Source organism: Melopsittacus undulatus, chromosome 1 (genome assembly GCF_012275295.1).
Source record: "Melopsittacus undulatus isolate bMelUnd1 chromosome 1, bMelUnd1.mat.Z, whole genome shotgun sequence".
NCBI classification, from domain to species: domain Eukaryota; kingdom Metazoa; phylum Chordata; class Aves; order Psittaciformes; family Psittaculidae; genus Melopsittacus; species Melopsittacus undulatus.
Genome location: NC_047527.1, coordinates 154,977,801 through 155,000,226, shown reverse-complemented (window position 1 = coordinate 155,000,226; position 22,426 = coordinate 154,977,801). Strand labels below are relative to the sequence as shown.

The following is a 22,426-nucleotide window of genomic DNA, read 5'->3' as shown; positions in this document are numbered from 1 at the left end:
ATTCCAGGTATTTCACTGAACACCACTCAGGATCTGTTCAGAGCAACAACACGAATGTATCTTTAAAGTTTCCACATGCCTGTTTACATGGAGTCAGCCATCAAGAAGCACACCAGAATTTATTCCATAGCATGTCTTTGTGTCACAGAACATACCCCTCAATTTGTAAGATGATGTTAAACAACTGGTTTAGCCCATATAGTTCTCTCCCAGGTTTCTTCTTAAGCAAAGCTGAATGGCATTTCACTATGGTTACAGGTCTATCGTTAGAAACACACAGTCTGTTCATCAAACAGATGGTTATTCACTGTAGCTCCAGTATAAAAATCACCTCTCTTTAAAGTGTATCAGGTCCCAGTCTTAAGGGTGGTTTTGCATTTGTATTGGTGGAAGGTTCTTAACCCGTGGCAGGACAGTTTAAACCCAACATATATTCACAAATTGTAAATGTAACAAATAAATGCTTATGGTAGAAAAGTTACAGGGAGCAAACCCAGCACTCGATTGTGCTGGAAGCCCAGCAGCGACGGTTGAGAGTTTGCTCCCCTATTGTGTGTTACAAGTGACATCCCTCACTAAGCAAAGACTTTGCTCCAGCCCATCTGACTCAGGCCCGTAGAGGACAGACAAGCTGTCACGCTTCTGGGGCAGAAAAGCTGCTTCCAAGTAACAGAAAGGGTTTCTCTCTGCCACAGAGTTCACTGCATTCTGGATGTGCTCATTTTCAGAGAGAAAAAGCCACTTTCATTGCTCCCCTGCAAAAGCGCTCATCACTTTGGCAGTCACCAGCAGCCACATACCTGCCTTTCAGAGTACAGGGCTAATGATGCTGACTACTAAATGAGGACTGATGAAACTGAGGGCAAGATGTACAAGAAGAATTTCACTCATTGAATTAGACACTGGGCACATAGATGAGTTTTATTTTTAATCATTCTTATCTATTTGCATTCTAAACCCCTTTTTCCCCACAGCCTTAGATCACAAAGAAAAATGGACTTACTGGGATACACTAAAGAATAATGCCATAAAACACCTTAAATCACAGCTGCAGCAATGTTCTGCAGCACTACTCAGGTTCTTCCTCCGTTTCTTTTTAAAGCCAACAGAATTGCTGTGGTTTTCAGCACCTTCTGGCCATGAAAGCCAGCAGGCTCTTTAAAATGTCTGGGAAATTCAATCTCTTTTATCTTGTGTATGTATGGGCTAAGAAAAAACTGGAACACCAATAATGGCAAGAACACCAAGAATCAGCCTGAACATAGCAGGTTAGGGCACACGAGCCAGAATTCCTCATCTTTGTCCAAGCTCACGGCTCATCCCTAATGAAACCTCCCTGCAAAAATAAAGACATCCTCAGAGGAGAAAGCACAAGAACTGCTGAGATACTTTATCTCCTTGCTAGCCAGATGTTCTGTGCCTTCTTTCATTTAGTGCTAATTCTAAAGTCATTCATCACGTAGAACTGGCCAGTGTAATAATCTTTGGAAACCAAGGCTAGGCTAGTGTAGGCTAGTCTAACCCAGGCTAACCCAGGCTATGCCAACCCAGTCTAGCCTAGGCCAGGCTAGGTTAGGCTAAACCAGGCTAACAAAGCTAGGTTAAACCAGGCTAGGTGAGGCTAAGTTAGTGTAACCCAGGCTAGGCTAGGCTGGGCTGGGCTAATCCAGTCTAGATTAGGTGAGGCTAAACCAGGCTAGGCACTGATGACAGCACCGAGCATCCCGAGCCTGAGGCAATTACAGACCCTTCCCCACCACAACGACAGCACCGACCCCCCCCGGCTTGAAGCAATTCCCGACCCTTCCCACAAGACAACGACACCGATTCCCTCCCTTTCCCCTCGGCCCCGTCCCCCGGCGGGTCCCGCTCCCGTCTGCCTCAGCCGCCCCCCTCACACTCCTGAGGTAACCCCTCACGCGCCCGCTCTTCCCACCCAGCCGCCCCCCCCGCGGTTCCCGCCACACATCCCCAGGCTCCGCTCACTCTCAGTGTCCAACACGGACAAGTCAATTCACAGAATGAATTCAAAGCACTGAAGGTTTATCCCATCACTGTCACTTGTCTTTGAAGAGCTCTCAAACATCTCCAACCTCAATGAACATCAGAAGAACCTCAAGAGAAAGCTTTTAATTGAAGTCGAGGTATGAGAAGAGGCTCAGTATTTTCTGACATGAGGACAATGCACCATCAACACGTAACCCTTGGGTTCACAGCATTCTGTCAGGGACTTTATCAACTCCCAGTCCCAGGTGGGAGTTCACACCCTGCATGAAACTAACCCGAGGTCACAAAATGCATTATTCAGATGAACAGAGAGCACTTGGAGGTTCTGTCCCCATTCATATTTCTAACAGCTCTTTAAAGATGTAATGGCGTAGATTAAATACAAGCTTTTTGCCTCAGTATAATACACATTTGAAATTAAAACAAGGAAGACCAGTATCTTTACATTTTATTCTTCAGAAAAAGAAGAACCTTAAAAGAAAGCATTTAGTAATCCACTTGTGCTTAAAATAATCAATGCATCAGAAATCTGAAAGGAAACAAAACACACAAACGTTTTTGTACACTGTGATCAGAAAGGTAACATTGTAAATGTTCAGGAATTGCACTGTATTTAGAATGCTCTCTAGAATCTGCTCCACTTCTACGTGTGGCTACTGAGGCAGCCGGACACAGTTCCTTTTCCTCTTTAATTGCCAACTTGTGGAGGCCCTTCAGGGATGAGGGATGTGAAGAAGGTTGTGATAAAGGACCAAGCAGAAGCCATGAATCCGGGCTGCTGCTCTGCATTGCCATCTTCACCTGCATCTTCTCCACTGTCTTCATCAATCCCATCATCCATAAGTCGTTCCTTTAAAACAGAAATGGAAGCAATTCATCTGCCTCTTTTCACAGCTCTGACATAAGGCCATCAACAGTATCTTCCTACCTTAAGTAACTTTTCTCAGAACAACCTCCTGAAGAATAACTAGCATGAAAAGTTTGTGATTTAAGTGGAAACCACCAGTAACTGCCAAACTGGGAAAATACAGAATTTAAGCTGCAGACACAACACTGAGGACCAAGCTGCAACCTCACTGGTTAAACTGACTGCATTTCAGACAAGTTGAGCTGTCCAGGCATTGCAGCATGCTTTACAATAAGATACACAGGAGCCTCAGAAGACATGTCAGCTCTTACCATCTCTTCTAGATCAGGATTATTTGCATGTTGCCCATCATGATTCACATCCACGTTATTGGCTGCCTGGTGTTGGCCTCCCTCTTGCCTAAAGGGGAACCATCCAGCTTGGTGTCTATGTAAGAAAACACAACAGCTGAAAAGCTCTCTTTTGAAAGCAACAAAAAGCCTTTTCTGCTACAGCTAATTACTGCAGTACATTCTTGAGGTACTTTCAAATGAATGAGGCTACATGAGTTCAAGTGCTCAAGGGCAGGTTTGAACTAAAGTTGAAACTTTAACAGGTCCCTTCCAACCCAAACCAGTCTGTGATTCTATGCTTCTTGCAACTCTTATTTCAGACACTGAATGGCTATTCTTGGATATCTGGATTAAGAAGGGTCTTGACAAGAGCTAGCATTTACTTTTCAGAAGTGCTGTTCACAGAAGATGCATCTCTGTTCTGGAAGCATGACTAAGTGATTAAATATGTAGAATATTCTTACTGGGTCTCCTCCCCATTTTAAGCACTTACATTACTAAGAAAATTAGGGCTAACTTAGAAAATTAATCTTTAAAGTTGTTTTCCTGTGGAAAAAGAAAGAATGTAAGCTTCATCTAAGGCTTGAACCACATTACCACTGTAAATTAAATAAGCATCTCCCTATGTTTTTTAAGTGTCTATATTCTGATCTCAACTATTCTATCTGCATGAGATACAGAACAGTCCTTGGGAGGACTAAGACTACAATGTAAAGAAACTCTTAGTGAGTGAGATCAGTCTGAAATATCAAATATTACTCCTGTTTTCCACTTCTATTTACATCATTAAGATATCTTCCTATGTAAAAGGAAATGATAACAGTACTGCTATTTCTTAGTAAAATAGAGAGTGTCCTTAGATCTTTATTATGCATTGTAACGAAATGTCCCTGCAACTCTATGAAGTCTAGTACCCACTGTTACAGCAGCACTACCTTAACTCTTCCTAACAAGATTTACTACACATAACACATGTTATTCTTTAAACATAAATGAGCTTTGCTCTGCAAGCTTCCTTTATATCCAAGCACAAATACAAGTCTGTGCAAGCATATGCTTGACCTATGTGAACTTCTGGCCTCTCACCCCCACTTTCTACATTTCCATCCCCAAATTCTATATTTCTACAATACTGATCTCTTAATATCACCCACATTTGAGAGCACTGTGTTTCAGGTATAAATGGTATCCAACTTACTGTAAAAATGTTTTGAGAATTACTTCTTTTTTCAGATGAGCTTCTCTACTTGTCTGAATACACACACCCACCATACTGTGAAAGAGCATTGCCTCAACTTTTGCATCTGAATAGTATTTTCTTTTCAGTTTAAACGGCATACATACTAGCACTATATTCCACGTTCAGATCTGCAGCTAGACTCAACTGTTGTACTCACAAATAAACCAGCAGCATGGCTCCCATTACCATGACAAATCGACTGAAGGAAGAATAGAAATATACAATGCTCAGAAGAATTGCTGCTCTGGAGAACGTGTACATCCAGTCCAGCCAGTCCCGGTTGAAATCCTCCTCATTCACTACTGGGCCACCCTGTGCATTCATCTGAACATTTGGGTTTACAGGCCTGTTGTCCTGGACGGCTACATTTGGCACTGCTGCAGGCTCATTTGCAGGAACACGTTCTGAATTTACAGCCTGGGCAACTGCAGATCCCACTGGCTCAGTGCTGGAAGTCACTTGGGCTGAAACAGCAGCTTGGCTACGAATCGAAACATGAAACTGGTTTGTCAAACAACATGCATTGAAGTTGTTAAGGCTATTTTGGTCTTCTTTTCTACACCAATAAGAACATTTCAGATGTAATATATGTAAAAACAAACTGCACTTTGCCTTAAATCTTTACTTGTCAATACATTAATTCCAGCCCAAAGCTAGATTTCATGATTTGCTGTACAAAACTTAGTGTAAAGCAGCACACCCAAATAAATAAACAATCTGCAAAGAACACTGAGGTTTTTAATACCTAAATTTCACTAGTATGGCTTGGTGCTACCTAAGATAATGCTGACTTACTATTGCATGTAGTACTGACGTGCATACATTTGTTGCCACCAGATCATCTGTAAGGGACTGAATGCAGGATATATAGAAAATCCAGCAGGAACACTTTGGCCTGGAAATTGGTTACCTATATTGCTAGAAAAGGATTTAAAGAAAAACATTAATTTCCAGCTTGCCACATTATAAAATGCACCAATACTAAAACACAATTAAAGCAGCATATCACTGTGAACAAAGACACCAAGAAATCAGCATGAGCAAAGACAAACTAATCTTTCAGACACAGCTTCTGAAGATTACAACTAACACCATGAATTATTTACTTCCCCTTCTCCCCCCCCCTTCAATATTTTAAGTGATTCTCTTTTCTTTTAACTCTTTCACATGCAAGAAATACAAAGCTCCTATACTGAAGTTTTAGGTTGTTTATGTCTGCTTTTAAACTTCATAGCCTCTCTTACCTCCTAGAGCATATAGCATGTTTTGGCAAGATTTCCAACTCTTTCCCCAAAGATTTGGATGTAGGGAACTGTAGCAAACCAGGAGCAAACCAGGACATCTTTCAGGACAGCATGAGAGTATAAAGCATGAAGAAAACCTTATTCACACTGCAGGCAGCAAAAGCTGAGACTGCTGTAATAGCACTGCAGACTACACCTTTCCCTAAGTAAGGCACTCCCTGCAAAGATATTACCAAGAGATTTCATTAGTCTACCAGGCACTCAGGTATACAACACATGCCCAGAAAAAAAGATGGGAGGTAGACATTAAAATCTTTTCCATGTTATACATGGTAAGTATTTCACTGTGATTCTGGACAAGTCTCTCTAAAACTGTTTGGTATGTTTGTGTTTAGTCATAATCTGTTTTGACAACACTCTGGGGAAAAAAGAAAAACCAAAAGCAAAAGCTGCTCTCCTGATACCGCATTCAAACTGAGACTGTCACAACCTGAAAGGGTGAACTTGCAGCCTTGCTGATGCTACTTATTTATGCTTGGTTATCACGATGGAACAATGAAGCCATCAAGCTGGCACTGAAAAACATCAATCATGCTTTTATCTTTATGGCATATAAGATGTGTTTTTCTATACCCTGAACTGGCCAACGCTGAGAAATGAGGATCCTGCAAAATCCATAGAACCCTGATCCTCATAAAACATTTGACCTTCAAAATGTATAGTTGATTCAACTCTTCTACATGGGTGTCATTAAATGCCGTGTTGTAACAAATCACTGAGTAAGGTCTCCAACTTCTATCCCTCAATGTGGGGATGCAAAACAGGACAACTCAGGTGTTTCAGCACACTTACTCCTCCAGCTCAGTCACCAAGCAGCAGTGCTACCCGACTTGCCTGAGTTCTGCAGGTGTTCACTAACTCTTTTTCTCGGCAGTTACGGATTTCAGAGCAGCTGTTGTTTAATACTGCTAAGCTGAGCTCAACACAAGATAACAGGCCTTAGGGCTAGCAGCTCACCCTCACAGATGTGTCTTTTACAGGACTCGAACCTCTACTTTCTTCCAAACTTTTGCAAAAGTCGCTTTCTTGATGTCTTAAAGCTAAACAGTAGATTAAGAAACCAGTTGGCAAAGACAAACCACAAAAGATTTCAGTTATGTCATGTTCTTGCCTTTCTCATTCCAATTTTCTCCTCTCCTCCCCTCTTCCCTTCTCTTTTTACGCCCAACAGTTATTGCAGGAGATGGGACTTTCTGAGGAGCAAGACTAAACTTTTCAAGGTCTGTCTCCATTACTGAGGAAAAAGTAAACATCAATATCCAGGAACCAGCTTCAGGCTTGAAATGCCAACTAGCACAGCAGTATTTTGTTAGCTCTTCAAAATTCAGAATGAGGCAGATGCTGTCAATTACACAGCCATTATAGCTGCCAGGGTATCAAGTTGGCTTATGAAATACAGGAACAACTCTAAAGAGTATAATGCACTTCAGTGAGAACAACCTCTCTAAAGGAAGAGCCCACTCTCAGCAAAGCAAGCTGGCTTGCCCATAGGAAACAAAAGTAAAGTAGCATGTGTTTTCATCATTTTACAAAAGAAGAAAGAGGCAGGAAGCAGTGTATTTCAAAAGACTAGCACCATAGCAGAGAAGCAAACGGAATAGACACAAGAATTCCAAACAAAGCAGAGCAGAGAGTACAACAGTTGGGTCAGAAAACAATCAAGGTTCCAGTGGTAGAGGCAGCTTCAGAATATTCTTTAAAGAAGGAGGCACACTATTCCTTAAACAGCTACAAAGCTCACAATTACTTCTTCTGGTCTTTAGAAGACATTTAAAATGAGCTAACTGGGATTTGGTTTAAGGGTAAGGTCAGACTAGTTTGCTAGTGGCATCATGAAGATACTGCTCACCATTAGTGGAAAAATAAGACTTTCTATTCAGACTTAGAAGCTCCATGTGCATGACTGACAATAACTGTATTTGTTTCATGACCTTGACCCACAAAGACATATCATTTACTGTTTGTTTCATGTGAGCCTGGGGTATCAACTTAAGTGCAATTTCAATATTCCCCACTATGTTATTTGCAACTTGAAAAAAAGAAAAATACAGCAAGCAAAGGCCACTCATGAAGCAAGGCTTTTCTGTGCTAGAACATACTACATGCTGGCAGCGTGTCCTTCTGCTGTTCACTGTCAAATATTGCTATGTATGCAGTACAAAAACCAAATGGACTGCTAACATGTGACAAGTGATCTCACTGTCTTGATGGTTCTTGTGTTTTTCACTGCTTCCAAGTACTCTCCACTCTGAAATGCAAGCCACCTCAGGTTGGAGCCTATCTGTTCTGTTTGTACCTGTGTAGCACAGCTACTAAGCCCATGGGAGCAGACTATGCTGTGCTTGCTCTCCACAGCAAAAGACTGGCTTGGTAGATAAATAAACTATTCTTGCCCAGTGCCCTGAAATCTAGACTTTTAGAAGACAGCACTTACAAAAGCTCAAAAGCCAGAAAAAGTTTCAAATTGCCTTCTTCTTCCAACTTTAGTAACACGAATTAGCTATTTTCCCAAGGAATATTCAACAAGCACAATGAAGCTTTGTGCCAGGAACAGGAATAACTATTGACAACATCGTTTAATCATTACTTATTTGCACAAATTACCTGACTAATAAAACTTTTGCAAAATGCTCAAGAAAACTGACCCTCACACACATTTTTAAATATCTAGAGACCTTTCCCTACAGTCGAGCCTGTAGCTCATCACACAACTAGAATAGAAGTGTTTGGTCATGAAACAGTAAGAAAATTCACAAATCAATGCAAATTCTGGCTACAAATATTTATTATTTTTAACAAGTCTTCAGTCTCTGCATAAATCACATTAAGGCTACATTTCATTGCCCAAAATGGTGTTAAGAGAGCAGCTAAAAAGTAGAAGACATTTCTTATCACTGGAATAGAAGCAGCAGTGTCCTGAAGCAAACCCAGGTGTATCTGAGAAGATTACTGAGCACGTTATACAGGGTTTCTCGAGAAGACAGCAGACCATAGCAGGCATTGGCATAGACCATTTATTTGGAGGTGAGCAGAGCCAGTGCTCAGCAACTTGCAAATAACTAAAGTTCTGATCCTGTTCCATTGAATAACTTCTGCAGAAAAGACCTAATATTAATTAGGGTTAATTTATGTTGGCATTTCTGTTCAGATGAGGAATACACTTCTGAAGCAAATAATTTCCTGCTACTATAGTTGTGTTTGCACCGCAGAACGTTCTTGGATCACCAAGTGGTTTCCTTTTGGATTACACTAAACTGAAAGATGTAGTTTAGGTACACTGCTAATGCACCTTAGCCACAAACAGGCACCTACTCCAGGTGACCAAATTAGAAATAGGCCAAGTAAGACAGAAAACCCTGACGTATGTGGCGTGTTGACAGCTGGTTCTCAGCACCTCTTTCAGTCTACAGATCCACTCCTCTCAACCCACATACTTGCTAATGCAGACACGAAAATACAGGAAAATACGAAGTTACTCTTTCTTTGAAACACAGCTGTGTCTTCCAAACTGATGCTTCCCACTATTTTAACTGAATTATCTCATTTAAAAGACTCAATGATGGTTCTGATCCCCCACTGAAAGTCCATAGCCCACTGAGTTCAATGCATTCTGACAAAACACTCAACTCTCAAAGTATGTTTACCTGAAAAGCCAATCAGAACACCATTAAAACTTCTTAGAGCTTACACACAATGAAGTGCTTCTGGAACTAACTGGATTGATTTACATTACACCAAGCAGAAATCTTGACAGCCAACCCAGTGTCACCAAGCTTTGTCCTAAAGGCAAGTGTCTTCTGGACAGACGCATGTGGTCAGAATAATGTAACTACTCCAATTTCTGCCCAGCTTTTTATCTTTCCGATAAAAAAAATTAACCGGACTTAAAAGAATTCAGGATGAAAATGAGTGAGAGCAATGAAGTCTAGGTTAACTCTAAAAAGAGAGCACATAAATTGAGCTGAAACCACGTGGATTTTCATCACTTCTTGACATCTGTTTCCCTTCCAGGAATGGAAGGAATTGTCACTGTTAGCAGTTTCACAGGTTTGATTTGTTTCAAGGTTCTCCAAAGAAAAACTCTAGAATCTAATACTAGGAGAATGCCTGGTTTTAAAAGTTCCTGAAGCTGCTTTGTAAGTAAAAAAGACAGAATTTTGAAGTTACACACAAGATCCCATCTGGAAATGTACACTAGTTAACATTTCATTGGTATATATGAAAATACTTTACAATTCTGTTTTACATACAGAAGTACTTACATGTACTCAGAACACCTGCATGTTATTTCTACAGTTGAATTCACTATGGAGAAGTGAAGAGTCACATCTCTTCTGTGTCAAAAACTAAGAACCATCCTATTTTGATAATAATTTAGTGTTGATTATTACAATAAAGCACTAGAAAAGGCAAACAGTAGTAATTTTATCAGTTACATTACTAACTACACATCCACCAGACAAGTATTACAGCTGCAGTTACCAAGAGAAAACTGAGGGCAGAAAGCAACCTGAAGGGGAGCACCTAGAACACTTACTCTGATTGACTCCTGGCTAGAAGTATTAATGTTCATACAAAAATGTGTCTAATGCGACTTATGCTTCCATATGAACTAGTCAAATCATTTTGCATACTGTGAAAGAAACGTAATTGTGACTGAACATTTATAATGCTTGAAAGAGTGTAAAAGAACTGAAGATTGTTTCAATCTCACTTACCCTTGCATTACATAAGGGAACTGGTGGCTTAGTATGGGATTGCTTTGTGCTTGTGGAAGATTACGATGCCTCACTCCATCTGCACTAGTGTTCAAAGACGTAGATGACGCTTCTTGGTTTGTGGGTGAGCCAGCAGTTGATCCAGAACAGTCTAAATTCTTGAAAATAAATAAAATTGAGGTTAGGGATCTTTCTGCCACAGTTACAAGATTTCCTGCTGTGTCTTCAAAATCTCTTTGCTTTAATATTTCATCATAATTTCATGGAGAATATAAGCACCAGGCAGGTCCCGGGGGGTTTTATTGGGCCTGACAACACTTCAGTAAAAACAGAAATTCAAAATTGCACTCAGGTGCACATATGCCAAAAGTTAGGTTTCCAGAAAGACTCGACAGGTCCCAGAGAAAACCACAAGTCACTGGGAATCATCCTTTCAAAAAGCTCAACCAAAATAAAGCTTATCAATAGAACACTTGGCAGCAATAAAATTCTAGTGGCTATCATTGACAAAAATAACTAGAACCTCTGGATATGACTTTATATTCAGAGACAACAGTGCTTGCAGTGGCTTAAAATACCATTCCTCTATCCTTGCCTTCAGTTTCTCAGTTACTCATCATCTTCACTGTGACAGCTGCCCAATCCAAACTGCTGGGAGGTGGAAATAGGGAAGCAGCAGGGAACTATTTAGGCTCCCAGAAATACACCTAAAACTGGTGTGTCAGACCTTTAATGCTTTCCTAGCTCAATACTTAACCCCGGAAGCAGGCCAATAGCTGGCTTTTCTAGATCATGTGTCACCATAACAAGGCTGCAACTTGGCCATTGAAATGCATTGTTTTAGTTTTAACAAATCCCCAAATCCTGTTGCTCTGCATTACTGTAACGTTTACTCAGTAGAAAATCATCTTCAACTTTGACAACTCCGGAAGTGAGGAGGTGCAATTACTAACACATCCAGATCACATCTACTGTACTAAGGAAAACATAAAAAATTTACCACTAGACAGCAGGGGAAATAAACATTAGAAATAAATGGAAGAACAAAGGCCATTCAAGCTTTGGGTTTAGGTTGTTTCTTTTAAAGTACTATGAACTTAACATTGTGCATACAGACTGCTTTAAGCAGTCATTAATACAGTCATTTAAATATAACATTTACAACTGAACTACACAGCAATAAGATGATGACAAAGCAGGCCTCCCGTGTCCTGTTTGAAGATATAAATACAGCCTTTGAAAATACAATGTAACCACTGTCCACTTTCTACTATGCCTTCAACTGTTCATTTTTATGACTGTCTCATTGCACTCCATACAGTACGCTATAAACAGAACAAAGACAGACAGCTTATTACTAGAAAGGTATCTCCCATATGCTGGTAACTGAGACAGTGTAGATAAAAGTGCCTGCAATGGTACTTAACCCTTTCCTTAGTCGCTTACTATTCTTCACATCACTGGGAAAAGCCAAGAGAATTACAGTAGTGATGACCAAGTCATCAACAGAAATACTAACTTCATTTCTGTTAAGACAGAGTACACCCAAAGATCAGCATCATCTGGGGAGAGCATGAAGAGGGGAAGGCTCAAAACACCCTAAACCAGCGTGTTCTGTGAATAGCTTAACTAATAAAATATTAAGAACACTTCCCACTTCTCACTGTCTTACAGATACTTATCATTGCCTTGAAGCCAATCCTTGTCAAGCAGAATGAATTCTGGCCAAGCTCCACCTGCCTATTTCACAAGGGCACTGATTTGACTGGTATCTCTTCAGCAGTACAAATTTTCACAAAATAAATTGGGTCTTTTATTTTTCTTGAATCTCAATACACTGCTCAATTTCTGGCAAAGACACGGGGACATGGAAAGAACAATGTAGTTTGCAATAAAGAAGTGTTAGAAACAAAGAATAGCTTACAAAAGTAGTGCTTTATCATCTAATAAACCCAATTGTGTTAGAGTTTGGAAAGAGGTGACCTTTGTTTAAATGAAGTGACACCCTTAAATAATCCAGCTGTACAATTTCATAGAGCATGTTCTACTTTCACCATACCCTGTAAAAGTGTAGAAGAAATGCATGTCCTGTGCAAGAAAACATAACCCAACTCACTGAGCTACTGCTGGAGGCTGAAGTCCCATGACCATCTCTACTGGTGGTGGGTTTTGGAGAACTTGGGGGTGTCCGGGAAGTACATACCAGATGAACCATATGATATTCATCTTGCTAAAAAAGAATAAAGACATTGAAGAGCTAAAGCAACAATATTTGAATTTACAAGAAAAAAAAGTCTTAAAAAAAAAAACCCCAAACAAACCCAACACTATCAAAGTTGCGTTTGCAATCAGTAAAGAAACATTATACAAAGGAAAGAGCATAAAGCAAGTTTTGAGTCCAGCACATGAGAAGTTTACTGTTTCACAACCAGTGTTTTCTTAGCAGCAGTCCATAATAACATACTGAACACCTACTTACCCTCGGTCTTCCCCAGAACCAACGGAAGACCACACAGAGACACATGAGGAAGTATATCACAAGCTTTAACCTTGTTGATCAAATATCATATGGTGTTGATATAAAGCTTACTTTTCTGAGAACATCTTTCAGCTGCAGATGATCAGGAAGCAGTCTGCCAGAATACACCAGTCTCTGATCCTTTGTAGACTAGGAGATGGGACAAAGAAAGGAATTTAGCTTTTTCCTGCTGAACAGATATACAGCTGGAGATAACATTTGCAGCCAGAAAACCCTTTACAATTCCAACCATCATCAGATAGCCTTAAAGACTGTTCAGAGGCTTCACAGGTCCAACTGACGCATTAATTCTAAAAAAGAATTCTGCTATTATGCACTCAACACGAGTGCCAGAACAATTAACAACACTTAACTGGCTAATGCTGCTCAAGAAAACCATTAGATAGATTCAAAAATTCCTTTCTTTTAAGGTGATTTGCTCTTTTCCCTGCTCCCATTCCCAGCCACTTCCTGGAAAAGGAGACTGAAAAGTGGCTGGGGCAAAAAAATAATGCCAAACCAACCCCAAAATAGTTAGAATGAGGGAATGGTAATTAAAATATGCAGAAGGGGGGCACAAATTTCAATCTCTTTCAACAATGAATTTCTCTTATTAGTTCCTATCCCACATTCTCCCCCCACAAGAAAACCAAAACAACCCCCACCCCCAAAAAAACAGCACTCACAAGAGTAGCTGAACTACTGCTTTCATCTTAATACAATAGCAGTTACTACTTCAAAGAAAGCATTAGCATAAGCAAGTGCTACATGAAGATATTTAGGCTAACATCAGTGGAACAGACAGGCATTAACAGCATGAAATATCTGAAGAATGAAGACATGCAAACAGCTGGTCTTACATCCCAGTTGCCCAGCACCCTGCTGCCCACTCTGCAGTCTTATTCATGCTAATACTAAACCACAAATACCTGCGATAGAGATCTCTGATTAAAAAAGCTTTCAGAGAAGTTTGATTTTTTGTTTGCAATAGCCTTTTCCAGATTCCCAATAACTTAGCAGAGCACAGAAAAGTTGGAGAATTTGGGTTTTTTTCCCCTGAATATAGCTAGTCTAAGCACATGAAAGTTCACATTAAGTCTGAGAAGCTTTTGCTTTAACTTCCCCCAATTCATACTAGCCATTATTACATACATGTCTTTAAAATATTAGTCCATAACCTGCCATATATAGTACAGAACTGTTTACCACTTCTATTGAAGAGTCATTTTTTAGGTTCTTCTGCATTTTCCTGTATTTTTAAACAGTGACATAATACACTATTTTTGTAAGGCTCACTACACAGAACTAGTATGCTGCAGCTCCAATGAATAAAACAATGCAATAAATTCAGCATCAACACTGTGCTATTTCTGTTCACGTTTAAAACAGCAGCAAAAATACCTGTCTCATGACAGACTAACTTCAAATGAATGAACCTGTTTGGTTGCTGCTTTCAAGAGGGTACAGGTTGCTAGCAAAACACAAGCTTACTTGCATTTTATGTTTGGGAAATGCCATCATAGAAAAAATAGAATATGCAGCATGGATCAACATTACTGGAAACTTTGATTTCTTAAAAGTAGGAAACTTGTTGCTTTAGAATCAGCAGTGGAACCAGAAGAAAAGTGGTAGAAACCTTGTCACTGGGTCCTGAGATAGATTATCTGGAGATAACTTAGAATGGAGGAGCAGTTAAAGCAAGCAAAACGTAACAATAACAAAGCACCCCCAAACTCCAAACCTTTGTATTATCACCCAACATGGCGATGGATCACTCATAATACAGTTTTCTAGATGGTCAAATTCAGATTCTTCAGCACCTCACATATGCACCTCTCCTCAACTCCATCTCATTTACTACTCCTCAAATGAATAGTACAATGTATTTTTTTCATACGAATACTTCACAGAAAAGAAACTGCTGTAGTAAAACGACCCCTCAAAGCTGACTATTACATAGGCTTCAGTAGCACCTTTCACCTCCCTACAAAGCCACAAAAGTTACACCTATGTTGAGTACTGTTAATCATATTAAGCTAGAGACATTAATGGGGACCATGAGGCCTTAAACCACATACTCCTCCCTACATAACTTAAATACCTAATGGGGCACTACAGGATTATCACTTGCAATTCTCAGGGTGAAAGCCATCTTGGAATTCTGAGATGAGGGGCAGGGATTTAAATGCAGATGGAAGAAGTGGTGACAAATGTGAAAACACATAGTTCACATTTATGCCAAAGAAAACAGAAAAGGCATTCAAGTGATCCTCTGCCAGAGGAGGTTCACTATCAAACCTGTTCAAGGAACAACATGCTCTCTGTTAGCCCAAACACTGAACTGTGATGGAAAAACACTTTAAAACATATATAAAGAATTAGAGTGCCCCCCATTTTCACAAGCGAACATGTAGCATCAGATAAAATGCATCTAGAACCTAGAGTTTACAGTGAGATGGAAGATAGTTTCCATACCACAATTCAAAAGGTATGTGTTTAAAACCACGAATTCAGCAGCTAGTGGTTTGGGTTTCTTCTTCCATTTTTCAAGCGAGACCCCTGCTGCAATGCTTCCTGGGTCCAAATTAGGTACACACAGCATATCACCAAAACCACCAAATGTGAGCTAATGCAGCAATTCCCTTTAGAAACAAGAAACAATCTCTGGGCTACCCTGTTTCAGCTACAAGATACTCGTTATTTTGGTCACTCAGCCTCTCTCCCATCGGAAATAATAATCTAAACCACCACATCTGGTTAGAAATGTGGGCAATGCATATGCTAGATGACAGGTGCTACAGGAAAGGAGAATTTAAGTGTCTGGGTGTAATCGTTGCAGTGGTTAATGCACTGACTGCAAGAGCTGCCAGACTGACACACAGAGGTTAATTTCTCAAGTTCTCTTAAATAAACATTTCATTCAGGGACACTGTAACTGCAGTACTCCAGCTATGAGAAACTGGTCCAGTCAGGGAAAGAAAGATACTGAGGAATGTGAATGTTAGTGTAGACCCACAAACTAATTTGATTTGGTTTTAAACCCCACTTATCTCCTTCGATGACTTGCTAAAGTAAGTATGCCAACTTAGTAACTTTAGTACTTTAGTAACAACTAAACCAAGTTAAATCTGCCTCGGAAATTTGCATATGTTTAGCCATGCCATTTACAGAAATTAACCTGCAAAAATAAACACCACTGCCTCAGGGCCTAACTTCTTGTTTGCACACTTTAACCATCACATTTGCTGAACATACATTCTTAATAAATTGTAAATTTAATGACAACAATCAAAGTTGCCATCAGTCTACTGACTATTTTACAGGTGCTTATAGAATAAGGTAAAAGTCACATGTAAAAACTTGAAAGACTATGTATATAGCAGGGATAGCAACTGATTTCTATTTCACACCCAGAACACTGCAATATCTGAGAGAACATCTGTGTTCTGATGCACTCTTAAAATAGCACTGTAACAGAAGTTATTTTCAGGACCTATTATATTCAAGGAAAGTAGAAATTTGATGGAGAAGCTTTTGGCCTTGATCTGGTTTAAAGAAAAATAAGGGGGGGGGCAGAGGTGCTCCTAAGAGCACAAAGATTTAAACAGATCTGCAAAAAGCAGTAGCATGCAACATCAACTTCACTTTCTAATTTTACTATACATAGGTGTTACTAGGATGTTGCATTTCTCCTCCCCATGTTCTTACTTTAATTCATAGGTTCTATAAAATAAAAATACTATGTTCATGTACTAGTTTAAATGCAAATACAGTAAAACCAGATAAATTGGAATCATTGAGATAATTTTCATGACGGAGCTCTTCATTTTGTAACCCAGAATTATTAGGGGGGATTCTTAACCAGTGATGTAATGAGAGACATGTTGAGGAATCAATTTTCAGCAGAAGAAAGATGTTCCAGGAAACTGAAATTCAATATGCTAGTACTGGTTCAGACCTACACAGCGACATGAAAACCTGGTGTTCAGACAGGATTCTTCACAAGAAGCCAAATCTAACAAAAACATGGGGTGAGTCAGAAAACTACTGCCTAAACACATCACAGGAGGAGACTCCAGTGACAGAAGCAGCAGCAATCAGCTGAAGCCGTGGATTTGTTTCTGTCATTGCAGATACGCTCCCTCAGCAGAGCAGTACTCGCAGCAATAACTAAACCTACAAACTCTCAAAAACTGCTTAACAGAGCTCAATGTACCCAAGACACAGCCTAAGTTGTTGACTGCTTGCCTTCTTTCTCCAAAAGGCACAAACCCGACCTAAGACACAAAGCTACTTTTACCTTCAATGAACAAGGCCAATAATTGTTCTATTAAATTAGGTGCATACTAATCAGTTACAATATAAACACAACCTTTGTCTGATGCTTTCCACAGCAAGGTCTAGGCCTCAGATGCTGCTGTTGCTGCAGTGTAGAAGCAGTCACTCCTTTTATATAGTTTTCTGGAACAAAATTTCAAGTATACTGTTCTGTATGACTAATAGGCACAGTATCATCTTTCTGTTATTACCTACATTGTTTTTCCCAGCCTCTTGTCAACTGCCAAGTTTAGAACTTAAAAAAGAGTTGACAATTAAACATTATTTTCCTCAGGAAACATAACAAAAGAAAACCCCACAACAGGTCTTGATATTAAGGTGCAAAATACAGTCACGACTGCCAGTCATAGAATATCTGAGAGCAAAGTGTTCAGAAAACCCCACTGTTCTTTAAAGTGAGGAAGAAGGGGGAAGTAATTCTGGAGGCTCAACTCCCTATTTCAAATACTATGAACAAACATCTACCTGCTCCAACACCTCAACGAATTCACTAGATGATGATAACTTTAGCTGCATTGATTACACTGTAATCACTTGAAACAGAACTTTTCCATTTACATACTAATCTTAAGTTAACTGAGATACCTCATTTCCAGTTCCCCAAAAAGATGAATGAAGCCTTACTAAGTGTCCTCAGCGATGCCATCTTCAGGGATGGTACACTGTGATCTTAAACCACAGGAAAGAGCAACTATTTTGCATTGAGAGCTTCCCTGACAGCTGAGTGCCGGGCACCAGCTGTACACAGCATCTCTCCGGCACTAGGACTATGTTTATGTTGCAGGGTACCTAATGGAAGTCTTGACCAACTGCGCACAAGTTCCCACAATGCCAGTCTGGCCACCAACTCACCGGCTTACTGGGGTACACTTTGGAGAGGTGAGACTTTAGCTTGCCCACAGTCCAGTCCAGAAAGCAGTTAATGGTCTGATCGGTGTATTTCTGGTTGGGGGCCTTGATGATGAGGGTCACCGGGTGCTCCACGACGCTTTGGTCCATGATAAGTAGAACCGGGCACACGAACCGGATCGATCCTTGGGCACTGCGGTTAGTGGGGGGCTCAGCGGCCGGGGCACAGCTTCTCGGGGAGTCTGCGGGCGCCCATCCCCGTCCTCGCCCTCACACGGCGGCGGCACCGGCCGCAGTCTGCCGCCAAGCAGAGAGAGGAGCGGCTCAGCACCCCCCGGGAACCGCGGCGACAACGAACGCGCCCCCAACCCCGGGGCACCCAGAGATATGAAAAGGACAGTGGGTGAGCCCCGTTACCGGAACGCGATGGCCCAGGCCGGGCCGGGCCTGATCTCTCCACCAGCAGCACCACCTCGATCTCCGGCCGCTGTCGCCTGCGTAAAATGGAGACCGGAAGCTGAGCCGCGGCCTTCCGCCGCTCCCCGCCGCAGGGCGCCCGCGACCCGGGCGGGTGGGGTTCGGTACGCATGCGCACTGCGCAGTGCTCGCCCCCCCTCCCGGCGGAAGAGCGGTACGTGTGCGTGAGGTGGGCGGAGCAATGGCGGCCTCCGCTGCGTGAGCGGGGCTGAGCGCAGGGGAGCTTCGCTGGTTGGGGTGCGTGGGTTTCCGACAGCTGCGTTGGTAGGGAAGGGCTTGGGGCGGTCTGAGGTGATGCTTTGCACCGGGGCGGCGTGGGTGGAACAGCGTGCTGGTGGAAGTGCGGGTTCTCGGTCTTACCGAGGTCCGGAGCCGGGGGCCTGTTGGGGTGTCTTGACTGCCAGCTTCTTGTGTCACAGGTGCTGGTTCACCCGACAGTGTCAACACTGAGAAGGTTAAATACATCCCTTTTGCCTCCATCACCATCATGTGGGAACAGCTCAGTGAATTTATCCTCACTATTCTAATCAGGTCAGGAAATCGTAAAATCCCAGCCTGGTTTGGGTTGAACAGGACCTTAAAGCTCCTCCAGTTCCAACCCCTACCACGGGCAGGGACCCCTTCCACTGGAGCAGCTGCTCCAAGCCCCTGTGTCCAACCTGGCCTTGAGCACTGCCAGGGATGAGGCATTCATAGCTTCCCTCGGCACCCTGTGCTTCACCACCCTCGCTGGAAGGTTACTATAGTAAATAATGTAAAGAAATACTATTTTATAAACAGAATGGAGGCAAAGGAAGGGATTTGCCTTATGCAGCACAGAAACTTGTCTAAACCCATAAAGCAAGTTTCTGAAGTCTCAGGTTAGCATTGTAAACTTCCAGTCATCTTAGGTGATTTTCAGTTGCTGAGAAGAAAAGCCTTTAAAAGGTAACTTTCAAGGGTGATGGATAAAATAACATGGAACAAGGGGAATGTTAGGTTCAGCATACTTCTAAAGATCTCTGCAGTAAAATTTGGCCTCATTAACTCGATGAAAGCAATAAACTTATAAAAATATTTTAAAGTGTCTCTTGACTCAGAAGAGAGCACTTGCTTTTTATTTCCTTCAGTCTTCAAATGCTGTTTATAAGCACAGAAGGCAGGTTTGATCTGTCAGGTTGGTAGTGTCCCTTTAATGCCAAAGAATCAGACCCTTCATTAGGCTCCATGCTATGAACAAAGAGGCACAGAAGAGTTTGCTAATAAAGGGAGGACTGTAAGGAGCTCCAGCTTTTGAAGGGAAAGATAAAAAGAGCATGAAGAAATACATTAGAACCCAGGACCTAATTCTTCCTCTCAGATAAACAACAGCTAATGCAAGAATTCGCAGAGAAAATAGTCTTAATATTTGTGTTCATCAACTTACGATCATTTTTGCCCACAACCATCGTTCACAAACCTCATGCTTGAGGTGGAGCATGTGAGCTCTGTGCTGCTACAGTGCCCATTGTCCTTGAGGAGGCTTATCAAATAGTAAATATGGAAAATTGGCACTCGACAACGCCTTCCAATGTAATATTTGACATACTCCTACCGGTTTCCTGGTGCCCTCCCTGGTTATACAAGAATGCTTATTTGCCCTTGAAATTCTGACCATGCTGTGGCTACCAGGGCATGTAACTTGGAATTCCCAGGGGTTTCCAAGAGTAGAATACAATTTCCAAGCACTAGGTGAATACTTGTGCCTAGGGTAGTGCAACAAAATGGGTCAGCTAGATGAGCACTTAGCAGGGATTAATGCATAAGTTTTTAACTTCTAGGGTGGTTGCAGTGGTGCTGTTTGACAGTCTTGGTGGTCCACGTACATGTAGTATTTCTGTAACATGCCCATTAGCTACTAAGCAGAACTACAGACTTGGGATGACCAAGAAATTTCCCAAGTCACTACCTGGGAACAGGAAGATGTCTCATGTGGTGTCACTTTCGAAGCTGCATGTTGTGCCACCTCTGTGAGCACATCCCTGGACCATGCACAAGCCCTTGGGAGTCAGAATCACACCGTCAGTAATTGCATTTTAGGACTAAAAACCTGGTAAAACCAGTTTGACATGAATTGAGGTTCCAGGAAACATTTTATGAATATCCATTGTGAAATATCACAAGGTATCGCAGCGAGAGGCCATTTGGTATTTTAACACACAAGAAATTATGTCATTATTCTTAATACTTACCCAGCTTGACATACCTTGACAAATCCACAGGAATCTTTTTGCATGCTTGTACTGTGTGTGACATCCCTTTAGTGCAGAGGAAAAATTACAGCAAATCACCTTTAAGAATGCCAGAACTGTATGATTTTTTTAAAAATAAGGAATTAATGCATTAAAATGCTATGAAAGATCTTCTGACTCTTGAAATGTGTAAAATAGGCACATGATTTGAGAATTGAGGCCTCTTATTCAACCATTAGACTATCCAAAGGAAAACAGCATCTAAGAACCTACAACTCTAGGTTCTTAACTGAGCTTGGCATAGAAGACAGGTTGTATTATTAATCTACCTCAATACCCATTTATCAAATTGGAATAGAGCAAAATCTCCATTTATTGTCAGTAAAATATTTTCAAATGGAATCACAGCAGTTACAAAGCTGGGTTGCAGCTAATGAATTCAGCCTCTTTTGCTATTTATTCTAAGAGTTGAGGTCATGTGAAATTACTGACCTGTATGTGGGATGACAACCAGAAAGAACTTGAGAATCTGTATGCTCAGACACATCAGTTTTCTCCAAGACTTTAACAAACTCTGCCTTACTATGAAATGATGACAAGGATTCCCACATTCCTTCCTTAGAACAAATAGCTTTGAGAAAATCCTCATTGCAGCCACTGCCAAGATTTTCTCTTCTAAATCGTAGAATTTACATTTCATTTAATGATCTGGAAAGCTTGTTGTACACGGAGGAAGGAGTGGGTTTGTGCTCCCTTCAGTTGTATACATGAAGCCAGAGAAGTTTATTTCTTAAGGAAACTAAGGGAAAGGTCATATTCACATGGGTTTTCTCTCTCTGGAAGTGTATGTCACCTCTTCAGCACTAGAAATACTGCTGATTCCCAACAGTACTATGGGAGTTTCATAATTGATTTCCATTAGGAAAAAAATCTGGAAGTCTTGTTGCCATATAAGCAACACTGATGCATGGGTTTGGCTACAGGTTGTTCAACAAGAGGCAGACTATTTGTCAGTCCTGATATTTGTGTAAGCAAACAAGCAGAAATGTGTATATATTTAAATATCATAATGGACACCTCAGTTGTTTGTCAGGACTAACTGCTGTTCTGTTGCTGATGTTTTCTACAGGTACCAGTTGATCCTCCCTGTAACCTTTGAGCCCAGTGACCAACTTCCATCAAACTTGACAAGAGGCAGCAATCTCAGCTATTACAACACTGAATGTTTCAAGATCTAAGGGGCTATTGAGAGAGAGACCTTACAAATGGACCTGCTAACAATAAAGGTAGTAAGCTTTCTCCTTTGTAGCCACCAGGGAATCCAAATGGAGCAGGCTGAGAGGGAAATACAGAATACTCAGTTTCACTTGCAAATTGCCTGTAGTGACAGTTGAAGGACCCACTAGTCTGCTGCTATACACCAGGTACCTAACCAGATGTCAAAGCAATGAGTAACAAGGAGAATCAGCAAGTTACGAATCGGCTATTAATTGTGTGCATCAGTAATTAGCTGCTGCTGAACACCGGTTTTCCACGGTTTTTTCCACAATTTTCGGATGGAAATG

The 22,426-nt window shown here is 41.1% G+C and overlaps 1 protein-coding gene across 2 annotated transcripts; it reads right to left on the bottom strand.

Annotated features, from left to right (window-relative positions):
* Nucleotides 1–2,417: 2,417 nt before the first annotated feature.
* On the bottom strand, nt 2,418–18,731 carry HERPUD2 (HERPUD family member 2). Of its 2 annotated transcripts, XM_031053056.2 has the most exons (9): nt 18,592–18,731; nt 18,178–18,471; nt 13,060–13,137; nt 12,586–12,699; nt 10,470–10,627; nt 5,243–5,365; nt 4,605–4,928; nt 3,187–3,301; nt 2,418–2,857 (listed from the first exon to the last, which is right to left on the bottom strand). In XM_031053056.2, the coding sequence occupies exons 2-9, from the start codon at nt 18,322–18,324 to the stop codon at nt 2,696–2,698; spliced, it is 1,221 nt and encodes a 406-aa protein (XP_030908916.1). In that variant the 5' UTR covers nt 18,325–18,471; nt 18,592–18,731; the 3' UTR covers nt 2,418–2,695. The 2 variants fall into 2 exon arrangements, with proteins under 2 accessions (XP_030908916.1, XP_005140593.1); XM_005140536.3 differs by having other exon boundaries at nt 18,178–18,710.
* Nucleotides 18,732–22,426: the final 3,695 nt, after the last annotated feature.